This window comes from Anas platyrhynchos, chromosome 9, assembly GCF_047663525.1.
Source record: "Anas platyrhynchos isolate ZD024472 breed Pekin duck chromosome 9, IASCAAS_PekinDuck_T2T, whole genome shotgun sequence".
Taxonomy (NCBI): Eukaryota; Metazoa; Chordata; class Aves; order Anseriformes; family Anatidae; genus Anas; species Anas platyrhynchos.
Genome location: NC_092595.1, coordinates 17,009,563 through 17,027,518, shown reverse-complemented (window position 1 = coordinate 17,027,518; position 17,956 = coordinate 17,009,563). Strand labels below are relative to the sequence as shown.

The 17,956-nt window shown below is 46.6% G+C and overlaps 1 protein-coding gene across 6 annotated transcripts in view; it reads right to left on the bottom strand.

The window, feature by feature from the left end:
• Window positions 1-17,956, bottom strand: part of INPP5D (inositol polyphosphate-5-phosphatase D) — a 56,259-nt gene that overhangs the window by 11,958 nt on the left and 26,345 nt on the right. For all 6 annotated transcript variants that reach the window (XM_072042733.1, XM_072042731.1, XM_072042734.1 and 3 more), the window contains 12 exons: window positions 15,461-15,611; window positions 13,049-13,220; window positions 11,659-11,799; window positions 6,871-6,958; window positions 6,210-6,290; window positions 5,931-6,002; window positions 5,528-5,651; window positions 4,372-4,478; window positions 3,739-3,841; window positions 2,720-2,916; window positions 1,803-1,920; window positions 1,215-1,311 (listed from right to left, as the gene is read on the bottom strand). In XM_072042733.1, coding sequence (XP_071898834.1) covers window positions 1,215-1,311; window positions 1,803-1,920; window positions 2,720-2,916; window positions 3,739-3,841; window positions 4,372-4,478; window positions 5,528-5,651; window positions 5,931-6,002; window positions 6,210-6,290; window positions 6,871-6,958; window positions 11,659-11,799; window positions 13,049-13,220; window positions 15,461-15,611 — 1,451 coding nt within the window. The remainder of the gene's footprint in view (window positions 1-1,214; window positions 1,312-1,802; window positions 1,921-2,719; window positions 2,917-3,738; window positions 3,842-4,371; window positions 4,479-5,527; window positions 5,652-5,930; window positions 6,003-6,209; window positions 6,291-6,870; window positions 6,959-11,658; window positions 11,800-13,048; window positions 13,221-15,460; window positions 15,612-17,956) is intronic.

Genomic DNA, 17,956 nt, shown 5'->3' with positions numbered 1-17,956 from the left:
CAGGCCCAGGTAATGTGCTCAGTGTCTCTTGGTGATCCAACCTACTTCATACTACCAATAACACAGCACAGATGTAACCTGGGGAAGGAGCAGAAGCTGGTGCAGGTACACATGGGACCACACAGGCTGCTGCTCTCATGATGCAGCTTCTATCACATGTGGCCTGGGAAGCTGGGGGCCAGTGGCCATGAGGAGGGGGCAGTGGCATTTATACCAGCTCCTGACTGCCCTACCTTGGGTGTCAGGCTGTTTCTACCTGAACTGAATGGGTCAAAACCTGTCCTAAAACCACTTATGTTGCCTCCTGCAGCTGTGTTTTTCTGAGCTGCAAGTCCTAGAAACCCAGCATTAGACTGTTGCCTTCAGCTTTCATCAGGAAACACATAACTAGATTTTGGCAGCTATTCCAGGCACTGGGGAACTATTTCATAGAAGTTAACTCCATCAGTGGCAGAGACCCTGTGCAGAAATCCCACACCATCTGTTTTCTGAGTCCTGGACCAGGAATGATGGCAAGGCAAATGACTTCATTTCAGCTCCTCTTTGCTTTCAAAACAATTCCTTCCAACTGCTCCAGCTCCTCCCAGCATGGGCATGGAACTCCCACCAATGTCAGATCTTTGCCTTCCAGTGCTGTGCTGCACAGGACCCCTACCTACACCTCAGAAATTAATTTCAGGCCTCAGTATAGAAAACTAGCCACCATGAAAATAATTCTTAGTATGCCTCCCAGTATGTTCTGCCCAACAGGATCTTTCTCAGGTGTGCCTCAGGGTGCAGCAGAGCTCCGGTGCTCACAGCACTCCCTAGGGTGAGGCACACAGACCCCTTCAGCACAGTATGTTTGGGTGGGAATGGCCTTCCTGCAGCTCTCCGCAACACTGTAAATCAGGGAACTGTTTTCCTCATGTACTGGGCTTGCATGACAGGTTACACAGGTGTTGTGCAAGATCTTTACGCTTGGCACTGAAATCATTTTGCTGTTTTCTTCACCTGCACCCATGCGGTGTGACTGTATAGCAGAAATTTCTCATTTAAAAGGTGACACTGTAAGCAAGGTGTTTAGCAGAGGTTGCTCCAAGGAGACATTTAACATATTTAGGGTCAGGAGAACATGCCTGCAACTGTCTGGTGGGGGTTCCTTCCAAACATGGCCCAGAGAATTTCACCCTGGGTCAACATCCATTTTTGAGAGGGGGGAAGACGAATTTTACCTTTGCTTCTTTTCACTTCCTGAAGTCAAATGGCTGTTAACAAACCCAAAGGAGGTTCCATTAAACATAAATGACACCCCCACAGCTCCTTTATTACCTGGGAAAAGATAAGCCAAAAAGGTCAAAAGATCAATCTACCTCCAGGCTGAATCTAGCAAAGACAAAGAAGCAGCTAGCACATCTTAAGTGAAGTGGAGGTTGGAGAAGAGAAGTAAGTTGACTTAATCAGCAGAGAAAAAATTAGTACACGCTGCATGCAACGTGGTAACAAATTTTCTAAAGGATGTGAACAAAAAAAATGCTGAAGCAAAAGAAGGGCAATTTCTTTGTGAAACCCAAGAAAGAGCAATCTTTCAAATGCCCAAAGGCATTTGCTGGGAATATATATAAGCTAGAGTATACACACAGATTTCCTCCCTTACAGGGTATGATATGATCAGTGCTAGTGGGATATAACTTCAGTAACACTAGCGTCACATAAACGTACTCAAAAGAGTCTTGTGGAGAAAACTGTTCCATTTCAAGGACAGTATCGGCACAGACTGAATAGGTAACAGTCCTTTGGACTCAGTGGGGTCTGTTCCTTACCCAGCGTGTTTGCGATGCCCGTCTTTACATTGTTTGTGCAGATGTGGCTGATCCGGTTCTCATGTTCTGGCTTGGCCAGTACAACAATCCTGATGTTCCAGAGGGTATGGATGGCTATCTGCAGGAATGGGAAGGTTAGAGGTTGTAAATCTTCACAGATCTGCAAGCTGTGCTGTAGCTATAGTCTTCCTGACTCCTTCTCTAGTGCTCTTCCTACACAATTTTTCTTCCTGTGCTCAGAATCTGCTCTCAGTCATTTTAATCAAAGGTGGGAGGAAGGACCTTGCTATTTTCTAGTGCTGTTTTCTAGGTAATTGTTGGATTGCCTTGCTTGCACAAAATACAGTTTTCCAATCACCATGAGAGTCATTAATAAAAGCTCTGCTTTCCTGTGGCCCCCCAGATATGTTTACATTTGTTTCTTGACATTACTTAGAAATGTCCATACCTGGTCTTAGCAAGGCTCAGTTTCTCTTATGATTGTACCTATGTGCAGTTACATCCTGGTTTAGAAGTGCAATACCCTAGGGTGAGATCTAGGCTACAGCTCAAAGTTTTCATTTTCTTCTTTATGAAGGTCAAAACATCTTCACCACTTGACTCAGGTGCTCAGCATCTGCCCCTTGCTCCCAAGCTGGCAAGCTGGGGAACCTCATGGCAGGGGCCTTGCTGTGGCAGAAGGGCAGAGGGGGCACTGCCCATAGCAATATGCCCTTCAGCCAGCTCCAGGAGAGGACTTCATGGAGTCCACAGACAGATTAGTTTGCTCTCCCTTAGCCAAATGTGATGAAAATAAGGGGAGGAAAGGAGAGGAGGCGTAGGCAAAATGCTTTTTATTCCTCTGTCTCTTTTATTTGCACAACATGTGCTCTCCTCCTATGCCTGAGTTATGCACAATGATTGGAATAACCCCTCACCACTTTGAAGCTGATGCTGGTGATTTCCTGCAGGGATTGCCTCAGGGTCTCCAGCCATTCCTTCTCTCCTTGGGGATCCTCCTGTGTGCCAATCACATAGATGTCATGAGGAATGTAGTCAGCAGTGTCATCACGGGTCTTCCCCTGCCCCTTGGAGAGAAACCAGGAGGAGATCTTCTTTGGGGGAGGTGCAGCACCTTTTATTAACAAATCAAACACCACAATAAGTCAGCGTATGTTCAAACACAGGACACCAAAAACCCAGTTATACACATGCAGGGACAGAAATAATAAGCTTCATATTTGCTTTGTCCCGTATCGGTTTGGTATCAGCCAGGGCAGACTATTTTAAGGTGACAAAAATGCTAACTCCACCTGACTCTTTGATAAGGACTGACTCTGCTTTTACCATCTTCCTTGTTTCATTAGCTTACCAAGGCCAAGGCTAGCTGAGTGTAAAGGCTGGTGGCTGTTCTGCTGGTCTGCCACTGCCTTTACCTTACCTGTGAGCTCAAACAGCAAAGCTCACAGTATTGAAACAGACTTTTCTCCCATAATGTGAAAAATAAATTCCACTGTTCTCAACTACACCCTGCTGCCTTATCTAAGTATCACAGATACTCAGCTTGCTTTCCAGACTGGACACAAACAGTTCCTAGTCCGGTTCAGAAGTGTCTGACAGGCCGTTATCGGCCATGCTCTTGGCTCTTCTGCAAGACAGGTAACTGTGCAGACTGCTGCACCGTCCTCATGCCAGCCATCATTTCCTACCATCAGAGGAATCCTTCAGTACCCATCTAGGCCAGCTTTATGATCTTTTGACTAGAACCATGGAAGATGTCCAACCACACACAAGAACAATCTTAGAGATCAGCTTCCTTTCTTTCTGTCCCACTGGGATCTCTAACGTATGTATCTGCCCACGAACAAACACGGTATCTGGACTTGGCATTGCAGGTGAGCACAGGCCTTTTTTGCAAGAGTCTGAAGGAATGACCATGTCAGTAGTGAGCCCATACCCATATTCCAGGTCCCAATGAAGATGGTGATCATATCAGGCTCTGGTTGCTCGGAGTGTTTATTCTTCATTTGCTGCAGAAGTTGACAGAACCCTTCTCTCTTCTAGACAAGGAGGAGCAGAGACAATTAATTAGATGCTTAACTCCAGCAACACAACCTCTTGAAAAACTAGCTGAACCAGGAAACTCCCAGCACACTTGAAGGGCAGACTTCTCTACCATTCTGAAACCTTCAAAGAGGCTGTGTTTCCTGTGGTATTTCCTTAGGCGCTTTAGCTTGTGCATTACTTTAACAAGTGCTGAGCTGTTCAGAAGGAAGGCTAGGCTTCCTTCTTCTTTGTCTTTAGGAGCCTTATTGGAGCTATCCTCAGACTCCTCTCTCACTGCTTTCTGACTCTCTGTTCTCCTGCCTCAGTGACAGCACCTACATATGTTTGCTGTCTCCAGTATCTCTCTTTACAGTGTACTTCTGTTCATTTTTTGGGATGTTTTCAGAACAAAGGACAAAATTAATTTTTGCAAAGCCTACTGCCATCTTTCAACAGTTTCTCTTTCTGCTAAAGAATGCCTTTTGTACCTCTCCCACGCAGATACCTGATCCAGGCTGGCGAGTAGGAAATGCTGTGTATTTACCTTGGAATCAGAAAAAACATATTCCTTCCGCTGTGTTTTTTCTTTTTCTGTTTCCAGCACGATGACCAGTTTGTTAGGGACCTTCTGGGACTTGATGAGCTGCAAGACTAAACAGACACTGAGTGTCATGAGCTACAATCACCAAAACTAGAATCCCACCAAAACTAACAGAACCCTGTTCCCATGCTCAGGACTTACACAGTCCTTTATGTCTGAGCCTTACTTTGTTCTGCCTAACTACACTTTAATGTTGCTTAATCCTGTTCCCTATAGGAATTGATCTTGACCCTGAAGGGAAGAGGACCCCCAAAATCCCTCCTGCTTGGAGTTCTTGTCCATACCAAGCCCTGCAGTCTGATGTGAAGACTTAGCTTCCTGCAGGCAATCTCTCTGTATCCTGAACCAGCTCACATCTCCTATCAGGTCCTAGCAGCTAAAGTAATTACATACAACAGCTGGAGAAGACTGTATGTGAAAGCTAACATTATCAATCGCAGCCAGCAACAGGTTGATTTTCTACAGAGGAGAGAGCCCAGGGGCATAGTTTCTCCTTAACAAATCCTTCTGTGTTTGGCAGTGGGGTTAATGGAAGATTAGTGAAAGAAAAAAATCAATAGAAATATTCCATGAGCTGTCTGTCCAGAAACATCAGAGAGACAGGAAAGTTGTTTAAATTGGGTCTTTACAGACCAACTAGTATTGCTCATCAGTAAAGATATTGATTAACATACAAAAACAAAAATCAGGGGGAAATTCACTGAACAATGCTACTGAAACTGAGTATCTGGCTTCTTACCATCAAAAATCATCACAGAAGTCAATATGTTCATGCAGACTGCTTCTTTCCAGTGACATTGCTTTTCAGCAGAAAATGGGTCTGTTGCAACTAGCTCTAAGTGGAATCTTCCACTTTGTTTAGACCAGGAGGCCAGACAGTTTACCCTTTAAAACAGTCTATGAAAGTTGGTTACCCCAGGATTGATTCCCTACCCGCTGCCAGCTGCTTTGGGGATGGACAGTCTGAACTGATGAGCCAAGCAGACATTCCTGCACTCTGGACCAAACCTTGCCCTGAGTGGGGTCAAAGGGAGACCGCCCCCCATCATCCATGGGACGAAAAATCTAGTCCAACATTTGTGACCTTAAAGTATCTTACTTTTCTTGTGGGTATAGAATTTGTCTTCTGGACCATCCTTAGCTCTCTTGATAATTAGTTTTCCCATTTCCACATCAACCTTGAGATGTATTTTTGAGAAAATTCCTAGAGAATCAGCTTTCACCTACCAGAAAACAGAGAGATTTTTCATAAGCATTCTTCTACACTTCAGTCACATGTATTACAAAATGAAACACTTGCCTGAATTCATAGACACATAGCGTCGTTATGCCAATCCCTCTAGACATCTCTTAAGCATTTGAATGGTGCTAAACAACATCCAGGAATAGCTGTGTTATCTCTGTGGCAGCACAGCAAAGATCCCAGAAACCGAGATACTGACATAAATCTGCATTACTGCCCTTCAACATTATGATTAGAATTGTTAAAGAAGAATGTTTACCTCAAAAGTGACAGGGGGTATAAGGGAGCGCCGGTGTGTTGAATCAGGACCTTCAATCAGCAATGTTTTCACCTGTAAAAGACTCTGTGTGTACTGAATTGCATTTGGTGATTCTACACTACACCGAGAGCAATACAGTCAGAGCAAAGAAATCTTACTGTTGCAGAGGATTGCACTGATGATGAACAAGAGGCATAAGAGAAGCATAACTAGAAGCAAAAGATGATAAGAAAGTAACATAAAATAGCTATATATGTGTATATATATGTATATAACTACCTTTTCTTCAATGGAAGACAGCAACGAGATCAGCTGGTTAAGTTTCGATACAATATTGACTGGACTAGCTTCACCAAGCATCTGATAACCATAGCATAGAAACAAAAAGAGAGAGAGATGTGTAATTACCAAACCCACAGAGCATGGCCTGGAAGTGCAGCAGTCTCACCCCAGGAACCCCTCACATATAGGGCGAGCAGCACTGGTGCCTCTGCCACCCTCATCTGCAACAAGCAGCGCAACAGCACAGGCTGTGGCTGAACGTCTGCAAGTGTGGCAGGGTGAAAGGGCAAATTTACAAACCCTGTGTAGTTAGAGGCAGCAGGACATGCAAGTGGAATTTACAGAAGGACAAATGTGTGGTCCCAGCCCACAGCCTGAGGGAGGATAGGAAGACCGAAGCCTCCAGGCAGTTTGCTGCACTTTCCTCTGGGCAGAAAGGGAAAGCAGGCAGAGGAGACCATGGGATAAGTGAAACTGTGGGAACGTAACTCACTGTGTGCCCTCTAACTGAAACCAGAAAGAGGCTGAAGGGACCAGAAGCGGTATCTCATCACCTGAATCCCACCAGTCACTGCCGTGAACCCAGACCTCTTCCCTCCCTGGTTGACAACCACCCGTACTCCTCTGTTCTCCTTTTCCCACCTTCTGGCCGACTTACTTGTGAGCGCTGATGGATCCCGGGGTGCAGCTGCTGCTCAAACACCTTCTGGATGGACTCCAGAGAAGGGAGAGTCCGAGAGGCTTCACTGGGAACAGAGACATGGCAGAGGTCTAAGGCTGAGGGCCGGTCCCTGGGTCGGTCAGCACTTACTCTTTGGACACAGCAGCCACCACAGGCCTGCATTCACACCAGGCCTGCTCGTGCCACGTGCCATGCCCTCAGCCCCTACTGCTCGCTGCCCTCCGAGCTGTGGGGACAGGAGGCGTGAGCGGTTCTCAGTGCCCCAGTGACACAGCCGTGAGGGCAGGTCAGAGCCAGGCACCCGGCCTGGCCCTGCAGCAGCTGGGTAGGGGCTGTTCTGCTGCTTTCCCTTTGGAGATGGTAACTTCCTACATCTCTCTGGAAAGATGCCCCAGTCTGGGCCAAACCAGATGACATTGTATAAAATGAGCATCAACACAACAGTGGCAACTGATAGATCAAGGCACACTCAGAAACCTCAAACCCAGCAAAGTCTGGAGCCTGTGAATGCCCCAGCAGCAGGAGGAGCTTGGTTTAGCAGAGTCCTTGCACAGCTGCTGACACTGACTCAGGATGCTGGGGACACTGGTGAAGAGGAAACTCATTTTCAGATTTTTCAGCTCACATGACAAAGAGAGGCTCTGGGCGCAGTGAGCGGGTGGAAGAGCCAGCCTTTAATCTCTTGGACGGGAACCTTTTGTGAGTTACAATGAGATTCCTTCAGCATTTCCCAATTATATTCCACAGGATGCTCATTTGTCAAACCACTGTTATATGAATTTGGCACAGAAGCCATGGTCTGATAATGACAAAACTTATCACGGAAAGAGCACGCAGGGAGTGCAGGTCAAAAGGAAGGTGATGGTGGGGAGCAGTGCTAGGATGCTTGCACTGTGCCTAGTCAACAGGGGATATTAATGATTTCCCTCACTTTCCTACGTCTGCATGGACCGGATTTTACTCCCTGTTTGTTGGGGAAAGTGCTCCAAAGTGAAAGTGTGCCTAACAGTCTGAAGATTAGATATTTGTCTAGGTGCTGAACCATGGATGATTAATTACCTAAACTAAGCACTCAAGTTTCAAATTTCAGTCTGAAAGCCTTTGCCACAGAGCACACGGAAGTACAAGGCACATTTAGGAATCTGCTGGATGCACTAAACCTAGTCCTGCAACACCAATATTCAGCTTTGGGTCAACTAGAGCCAATGTCACTGCAGACTGCTCTGGCCCCAAAGCCAAGACTCCCATTGATTTCTGTGGGCACAAAGGCATGCCCCCTGAGGCAGAAGGCAGTTGCAAGAGCACCGGGTTAAATTCGGTGTTGAAAGAACAACAGGATATTTACTGTGACCAGAAGTGTAGGACATATAGCCCACCTCTCGAAAACACAGAGCAGCAGCTGCTTGAACCAGTTCAGAGAAGATTTCTCATGGGAAAACTGCCCTCTGTTTACTTTATGGTGCAATATGTAGTGTGGCTGTCAGGATGGGGGAAGAGCATCTGCAGGCGTACAAACTCAACAAAACCACAAAGTGGTTTGAATTGCACTTTTGTTTTCTTCTCTTGATAGTATAAAGGAAATATATGTAGCGATCTTTATTGAAGTGTCAGAAGCCTGTGTGTCCAGATACAATTGCACAAATGCTCATATCACAAGTGCTTGGAAAACTACCCTAAAAGCTCCATGTGGAAATTATCTATTGAAGAGTTTCACTGGTAGGGCACTCTGAACAAAGTCCACTCACATGGGTTCTCCCCACTCTTTGCTGCACTGGTGCTGAGCTGTCTATGAATCAGCTTTCCAGCCCCTGCAGGATTCTCCCGACTAAGGAAACCCTTGTATGACAATTTATTAGCACTGAATACTTTACAAAAGTACCCATCAGCTTTACAAGTTTCTGCTTTGCTTCCCTTTTCGGTATATGAGCCACCAAAGAGAAAAGCCTCTCCCAGGAGGGTTGCCCTGCTGTCCCCTGGGCTCTGATAAGAAGATGTGCCATGGCTGTCCTGACCCCCTGCCCACAGCTAGCCCTAGAAGCTGGGAGCAACTTCCAGCAGAGTTAAATCCAGCCTTCAGTATCTTTAATGCATGCTAGGGTCTGGCCCTTGCTGAATTAATCAGGGATCAGTGGTGAGGGGGGTGAGAGGAAGAGATCACAGACAATACTTGGCACTTCTGGTCTGCTGTGGCCCACTTGTGCTCAAGCTCAGAAGTGAGCCCTGCACCTGCCCGTGGATAATACACAAACAGGGAAATGCACATGGAGTTCATAAGCAGTTGGTACAGTTCCTCTCCTAACCCCATGTGCAGCATAAGCTGTGCTCCTCTCCTAACTCCTGAGCAGTTCTAATCTGCATCCCCACTACCTTGCTAAGGCTGGCAGTCGCTGCTTGGCCACATCCCGCTAAGAACACTTGGAGGTGAGTCAGTCAGAGCGCACCAGGATGCTCTTTTCACAGTGATGGCAGCATCCTGGAGCCTGAGAGTAACCCAGAAGGTGGCACAGCTGGGCTCTGGGAGACTGCAAGAAGCCAGAATACAGCACTGCAAAAACCAGCTTCACAGCAAAGCAGCGTGGCTCAGGGTCAGCTCAGGCACAGTGTCTGCTTGCTCACTCTTCATCCTCAGCAGTGCCAGGAAATGCAAAGGTGCCTAAACTCCAGTGAAAGGTCTCAAACTGTGCCATTATTTTTTTTTAAATTTATTTTTTAACCTAACCCTAAATATATTGAAAATAATGACATAGAACATTACTGAAGGAAAAAAAGGGAGACAGCCTAGCAACACAGGAATTAGCTGTACCTTCAGCTGGAATCCCTGTACAGCTGAAGAAAGCTGAGGTAAATAAAAACTAAATTTAGGTAATGCCACTGATTGAATTTGAGTTCAGAAGTCTGATGAGGGAAGGAACATAAAGCCCCAGACAATCTCATAGATTCTGCACAAAACAATTCAATGTCGAAGCATGATAATTAGCTGACTCGAGCTAAACAAGCAGCTTGGCAGGATGGTACAGATTCATGGGACAACTGGAACAGCAGCAGAGAGGTCCCCCAGACTGATCTGAGACCGAAAACAGAACCCGTATTTATTAGATACTCATGAAAAAAGTAAATGGGAAGGCAGCTCCATCTGGCTGAAATAAGGGGCAGATAATAAGGAAGAACTGGGAAGGAGGAGAAGAATTCCACGAGTACGTAACATTTTCAGAACTACATGCAGCCACTGAAGGGGCAGAGGGCAGGCTGCTTGTCCCTTGCTGTGTCTGGGGGTGTTGTGCCCCTGTGCTCAGCAGGAAGAACTGCAGAAGAACTGACCCAGATCTGTTCGAGGATGATGCTTTGCAAAGTCCAGTCACGAAAAATCCTACAGAAAATCTGGAAAGGTAAAAGTTGTCCTGGCACTGTAGAGGACTGTGAACCTGTTGCATCTCTTTCTTTCTTGCCATCCCATGCACATTTCCAAGGGTTATGAAACCCAGAGAAGGTGAAGGAAAATAAATTGGAAATGGAAAAAGCCAGCCATCATCAGAACAGCAGTATTGGAAATATTTTAGTAGCACAAAACTTTCGCTTGTGATTTCATTAGATTTTAGTTTCCATTGATCAGATTTATTCTTAGCTGGCCACCTGGGTCTCCCCCATGTGGGCGTAGAGAAGCAAAAACTCTCACGCAGGGTGCAGAAGAAGGGCAGCTCTTTGTACACCCCATTCTCAGTCCTGCTGGGGCTCATCTGTGGGTGGCTGGCTTCTGGCAGGAGTAGCAGGGCTGCGTACGCCTCGCCCTTCGCCTGGTAAAATGTGCACTGCGCCCACCCACATCTTCAGGGGAGTAATTGTGGTCCCAGGCAGCTAAGAACGTCACTGACTCTCTGCCTTCTGTGCATGGGTTAACGCTAAGCAGATCACCAGTATCCTACCCTCATTTTAGCTCTTTCTTCTGCCTTGGTGAGCTCTAGTAGTGGTGAGATCTAGGACCATGGCAGCAGCACTACCAGCCTCACTTCTAAATACTTTGGAGAGAAGGATATTGCAAGCCACACATAAAAACCTGGAAGTGGGCCCTCTGACGTAAGGTGCTTTCTTTAACATCTTTGTGCCAGTGTGTGCTAACCTCCTCATTTGCTTACAAAAGCAGCAAAGCGGGGAAATCACATCTTTCTATCAGAGAAAATACAGGGAGCTCTGCAAGGTTTTAGCTCCATGTTGGAGTTTTCCTATCTGGTGCCTGGAAGGGCTACAAATGGGAAAGGTAAGATTTGCAGAGTCTTAGGCTTATTTCTCCTTTCTTTTGAGCCGGAATTTACTGACATCAGTGGAATTGCTCCAGGTTCACAATGCTTTAGTGAGAAAGAAAATCAGTGTTTAAAACATAACTATACACCAATATGTGCTTTTTTCCATAAACAATGTGTGCTTGACAATTCCGTGGGTGTCATTTATGCATTACCAAATTATTCAGTTAATCGGTTATAGTGCATATTTTACTTTTCTTTCTAAACAAAGAAAAAAAGCCCTCTACTAAAAACGCCACTGACTGAAACCACCTACAGGTAAACTTCACTGCCAGAGCTGTGTTTTTTACTTAGATTTCACATCTTTGGGCCAGAATCACAGGTCATGAGATCCAAATACAATGTTTTTGAGGGTAAGCAGGTTTACTACGCCAGCAATGCAGGTTCTGAATGCATGCACGTGGCACTTACATTAGGCTACAGCATTACCGCATTATACTGTTATCTCTGAAAATCAGCCTGTAATTACCTGAAGAGTCCTTTGCAAAGAAGCGTAAGCAGTTTCTTCAGCTGGGGAAGATTGCTTGAGCCAGTCTGCACCATCTCAAAGTCACTGATGATGTGAACTCGCAGGTAATCCTGGATGAGCTTAAGATGCTCATCAGAAACACTGGGAGAGAAACAAACAAGTCAAAAAAGAGCTCTCTGCTCCCAAATATTAGGCAGCTTTATCATTTTTTTATTTATTTTTTCTGAAACATCCACTGTCAGCACAGACAGATGGGGGCAGTGTGCCTTGGATTTCAGTGTAAATATGCAATTCTCAGAATTGCACTATGGATCCCTCCCCACACTGCTGATACCTTCTCCTCTCTCCCCTTCACCACCCTAAATTCTCTCCTTCCTGGCTGCTGAGCGCTCATGCCAGGAGAGGTGTTGTGATGCCTAGCTCTGCCAGAGCCACAGGCAGATCACCAGCCCTGGAAGGTGAAACCAGGCTGCTGAGAGGTAGCTAATAGTTGACAATTTGGGGATTTTGGGGAGATGAAGACCCCTTTTCATCTCATCATATCCCACTTAGAAGGCTTTATTCCGAAACAGTCTTGAGGGCTGCAGAGCCTGCAGAGCTGTATGGGAAGCACTGCCTCTGTGGTGCCTGGACTCCAGCATGACAAGAAGGGATGACCCAAGCAGGCTGTATGTGCTGTCCTGTGCTCTGACAAATGTAGAAAGTCCCAGCTGGCTGACAGCAGATGAAGTGGTGCAGGCGGCCAACCAAAACTGGGTTTCTCCCAGTGAGCCGGCTGCTACTGGCTCACCACAACAGGACCTGTGCTGCCATGCACTACCACTGTTTGCTCACCCAGCCTCCCACTGCCCTGCCCACAAGCGTGCCTTCTGATTATTATTATTATTATTTAGTTTTGCAGATCTGACCATTAAATGTCACAAAGCTTCCTCTAAGGCTTCAGTGGATGCCCAGATTTGACAAAGCTAGCATGTGGGACAACATGAGTCAGATCTGTAGCTGCAATAAATCACTTTGAGCACCTGGAAATGCACCCCAGTTTATTCTTTTTGAGGACTTGCTGATGGCTCCTGATTCAATCTGTAGTTTAGGTGCAGGGCTAGCATACTACATTGTCTCAGATATCACCAAAGTACATACAAAAACTATAACTCAGTGGAGAAAGTCTATCATTGATTTTAATACTTCAAAAAAGTATCTTTTCTAGATGACAGCTTGACCATAAGGTGTAGCCAACACACCATAGATCTCAGTCTGTTCTCTATTCATTAGTGTAAATGAAAAGTAGTTTGGCTGAATCTTTGGGACAGCTGGGGACCTGTTTGAGACTCCAGACAGTGCAGAGCTGGACTGAAGGCTAATTCTGCTGCTTGTGACTTGCCAACCTCACCTGCTCGTGTCCTGGTACTGCAGTCGCTGGAGTAGTGTCTCAGAAAGGGACAGTTTGTTGACATCTGCCACCCTGGAGTTTTCAGGGAGAGAAGACGTGTCCTTCGTCTCGTTGCTTGGCAATGCCATGAGGATGTTGCGTGGGGGCAGGATAGGAGGCGTGGGCACCATGTCTAATGAGGAGGAAGGGACAGGCACAGTCATCCCAGCACAGCAACGTGACCACATCCCCCTCTCCCCCAGGCAGGGCAGAGTTTGCACCACAGCAGCAGTCACTGCAGAAACCATCCCTTCTGAAAGGCCTGCAGTTCCACAGCTGGGAAGCTCGGGGCTCAATACTGGCCCAGTCATACCCTCAGTGATGTGAGACCAACGGGCTGAGCCAGCAGGCTTGGACCTCATGTGTGCTCTGCCTTGCAGTACGGCCTTACCCAAGCCACCCTGATTGTTCCATCTGTGGAGCAGCTATGAAGGCTAATTAGTTACTATGAACATAATGCTTAGAAAGCAGAGCTGTACCTCATCCATATCATTACTATTATGGAGATGTGCTGCAGGGGCAGAATGGATGGAGGGACATGTTAGGAGGAGCACCAGAAGCTGCTAATGGAAAGAAGTGGGCAGCTGAAATAAGCAGACATGGATGGAGAAAATGTAATGCAATACAGAGGGACTGAATACCCTGCCTTGTCCTGGAGCCATCCAGTTGGAAATGCAAAGTGTTTTCCTGCTCCCTTAGACCCCTGACATCTTGCTGCTCAGCATATTATCCTTCCCTTCTCCCTCTGGGAGAAGAGTGGACCTCTCCATTTATCCCAACCCTTGTTGCCTTTCTTTTCATACCTACTGCTCCAGCACTTTGTTACGCCTGTCCTATGGAGCTGGTTGAGTTAGAATCACAGAATATCCTGAGTTGGAAAGGACCCATAAGGATCATGGAGTCCAACTCCTAGCACCATACACCTCCCGGAAATTCAGACCATAAGTTGACCAAGAGTTGTGAGGTTTTTTTGTTTGTTTTCTTAGTTATTCCTAATGGTCAAATTTTCATTATTAAAAACACCACACCATCAAAGAACTGATCCTTTGCTCTTGGGCAGAAGCTGTGACTCACAGAGCTACCACAACCCTGAGCAACAGCATGGCTGAGCGGTGCATCTGTGGGGTATCTGGGTGCTCATCTGCAGACAGAGGCACCTCTGCGGTTCTGTGCTCTCAAGCAGGCATCTATAGGCCCTACATGGTTCCTGGATGATGGCACCAGAAGCATAACAAAATTAAATTCTGTATATAAATGGCCCCACCCACGTGCTAATATCTCTCCATCTAAAGGCTCTTAGTCTTGGCTAGAACTTCACTCCCTGCTGCTTGCCTCTCTGTGTATTATTTTTGCTGTAGTTCCCTCCCCCGCCCTGAGAGCAGGAGATTTAATGCAGCTGGCCAAAAAAACAGGAACATCTTTCCTGAGCAGCTTTGCAAAATTTTGTTCTGTTTCTTCATGATAATTGCAAAGCAAAATCTTTCAGCTCCTATTAGAGATCCATTGGATTGCACAAACGTACACAGGCATATCAATCTGCTTTAGTGCAGATGCCTGTCTGTCATGGGGAGCAAATCCTTCAAACAATTTTTATTGTAATGCACATCATTTCCGGACAGACATCAGAAAGGCCAGGAAGGATGCCTCTGTGGGCACGACCTTCCCCTGGGATTTAGGAGAACAGTGACAGATCCAAGGGATGATCTAGGAAAAAAAAAATCCAAGGAACGAACCTAGACCAGTGAGTGTCAGGAACCCACAGTGACATTTCACATATAACATTTGGGATGATGCCAGTCACACCTCTTCAACATACATCTGCCTCTATACAAAGAGCCAGACTGTCTGCCACTGTGGGATGTGTGCCCTCTGGCTATGACGGTGAGAAACTTCCTCTAGATCAGAGCAGAAAAGGGGGGCTGAGTTTCAGAGGGTCCAAGACCCACAGCAACTGCAGGCAGATGCAGTGCAGAGAGATGTGATGGAAGTCTCTAGGGGAGCACCTCTGCTGCTGGGACAGCAGTCCTACAGCTGCAGTGCAGGGAGAGCAGTGCAGAGACATGAGAGATGGCTGAACATAACCCAGTCTGAGTCCAGATGAAGGACAACAGATTAGTCAGCTCTGCACCCAGGACAATGTACTCTGCAGAGAGCCTCAGTGTGCTCCCTCAGGGAGCTGTGTTGCTCCAGATGCAGTACCTCTCTGGGGCCATGGGGATGCACTGCTTCAAGGTCTTGATAGCTCAGGTCTCTCTGTGCCCTGCACCAGTTTTGTTGCACAACACCCTCTAATCCTCCTGCCAGCGCTACTATCTCCAGTCCAGAGTAAGTGTCAAGGGTCTGCCTCATCAAGTCACGTCATGGGATTCTTACCAGCATCCTCCTCTGGCTCATCTGGAGCTTCTTCCTCTTCTCGTGGCACTGGATATTTGAGGTGCCATACCAGACCCATGTTCTCTTTCTTGTAAAATTCTATCAGTTCCTCCAAGTTCTCAAAATACTTCACGGGAACACCCTCTGATGCCTGAAACAAAACACAGAGGCTGTCATGGCCTGGGATTTCCTACCACAGAAACACTGCTCCTCACAAGGGAAAAACAAAGTCAGAGAGAGAGCAAAACCCACACTCGCTGTCCAGAGAAAGCCAGCCCAGCTCTTCCTGCCTGTCAGACCACTGGCTCTGTGCAGAACAACACTTGCAGTGCAAACAGAAACAGGTACGCACACATGTTCCAGCCACTGTCAGCAAAATGGCAGCCTCAAAGGTTCAGTGAAGCCAAATGGAAGGGCACTCTCGCTTGATTCAGTGTGCTTGGCATCAAAGCAGAAGAAATCATTAAAACCAAAGAATTCTCCCGGATCAATTTTTTGCATTCCCTCTTCTGCTGAGCACATATCCTGGACTATCTTGTATTTTGTGGCATCCAGGAAGAATTTTTCTGTCAAATTGCAAGATAAACACGTCTAAATCTAGATGTTAGCATCCTATTCCTTCCAGGATTAAAAAGCTCAGAGCCACGTTCAAATGAAACAAACTGGCAAGGCACTGTCATGTGAAAAAAAAGGTGCTCAGATGAAGATTTCGGAAGCTGAGGACACAGATAGCACTGTGAATGCATCAGGCAGGCATGACACTGAGCTTGCCAGCTGAATTTTAACTATGACTAAAGCTGTTTCTAGCACAGCCCCGGCCACCAATCTCAAGAAATAGATACTTGTAAATGGCAAATAGAGGGAATAAGGTTTTAGACATTTGCAGAGGCAAAGTTTTAGAGCAATTGTATCTATATATCCGAAGTTGCTGTGAACAGTAAATCTGTTGGGTTTACCAGGCAGGAACAGCAGCCATCCCTGCAGTCCTGCTACTTTGCTCCAACCAAGGGCCCTACCCAGGGCAGAGAAATGCTTTGTCACGGCTCTGCACAGACCTCCCCGCCTACCGACCCGAAAGCGCAGTGTATTATCTCCAAAACTGCACGTAAGGATTAGGCAAACCCTTAAGAGAAGCTCTGATCACCGCTCGCGGGGTGTGCTCTTTCTGTATGAGAGGTTTTCCCAGAGAAGCCCACACAAGCGAGCCCCACCTGCACGTGCAGCAGAACATCAGGGACAGGGGCAGGACCACGTGCGGTAGCTGCTTCCAGAGCTACACCAGGAAGCGTTCACACCTGCGGACACAGCAGTAGCGGGCTACCAAAAGAAATACCAGATGATGCTCGTGGCAGGCTTGACTTGCACTATTTTACATGTATACAGCTAGATTTTGCACAGGAAACATGTTTATGGTTTAGCTGCTTAAAACTGCGCTCTGAAATAACTCGCCTAGCAGCCATACTTGAGACATTCTGGCTCGAGACAGGCAGGACACATTCATTTCTTTTTGCTTGCAACAATTGGCTGTAAAAATTAACATACAAAAAGTTTTAACGCAAGTTTGAACAGGCTTATTTACCTGCCATTTGTTTGCCCAATCTCTTATTACCTGTGAGCCTTTTTTAAAGGCAAATTCATTAAAAACAAAAGATTAAACAGGAGAAATGCTGACATAAGCCTCCAGTGAGCAGAACAGGAAAATGTCTTCAGTGAGCCCTAGCAACAAGATTTCTTTTCAGCTTTTCCTCAAAGAGTAAAATCTCTGGCCAAAAATGAAGACAAAGCTTTCAGCACCAAACCACATTTGAAGCCTTCAGTACCCTCAGGCCCGTCTTTCTGTTCTAACTACACCCGCATGCCTCTAAAGGCACAGCAAGAAATTTTCCTAACAAATGCATATGATGCTTGAGAGCTCTGCCTGCACAGCCTCCCATTCTGCCTCCCAGGTGTTCCGGCGTTTAGCAAGATTTATTCTTCTCGCATTTTTGAAAACAGCACATTCAGCATTGAGGCAGCACTTGGGCAAACAGTGGATTATGTTTTCATTTTGCCCTGAGCTACCCTGAAGGGCACCTGGAAAAAGGCATCAGGCCCGTAAGAGTGCGCAATGAGACCCTAAAACACTTAGAGGGTAAACAGGGAGGGTCGGGGTTTGCCTTCTGGATCTTTGCAAGAGGAAGGATTTGCTGTCAGAGCTCTCCCCCACCTCTTGGATCACTGCAGCCTGCCCCCACTCCTCCTCTTTCCAAACTTGTCTTCACACTCCTACATCACTTTCCAAAGGCCTGGCTGTTTGCCTGCTTCCCTGACCTCCCCTGAGGTGGGGGTGAGCCATCCCGCTCCTGAACAGCATCCCTCCCACCCCAATGTCCAAATGCTGCTGCATCCAGCCTTGTTTTGCCTCTCAGCTCCCGCAAGACAACAGCATGCCCTGCGCAGCTCTCTTCAGGACAAATGGAGCCTTGATGTAAGTGGGAGGAAAGGCTGAATTAGCAC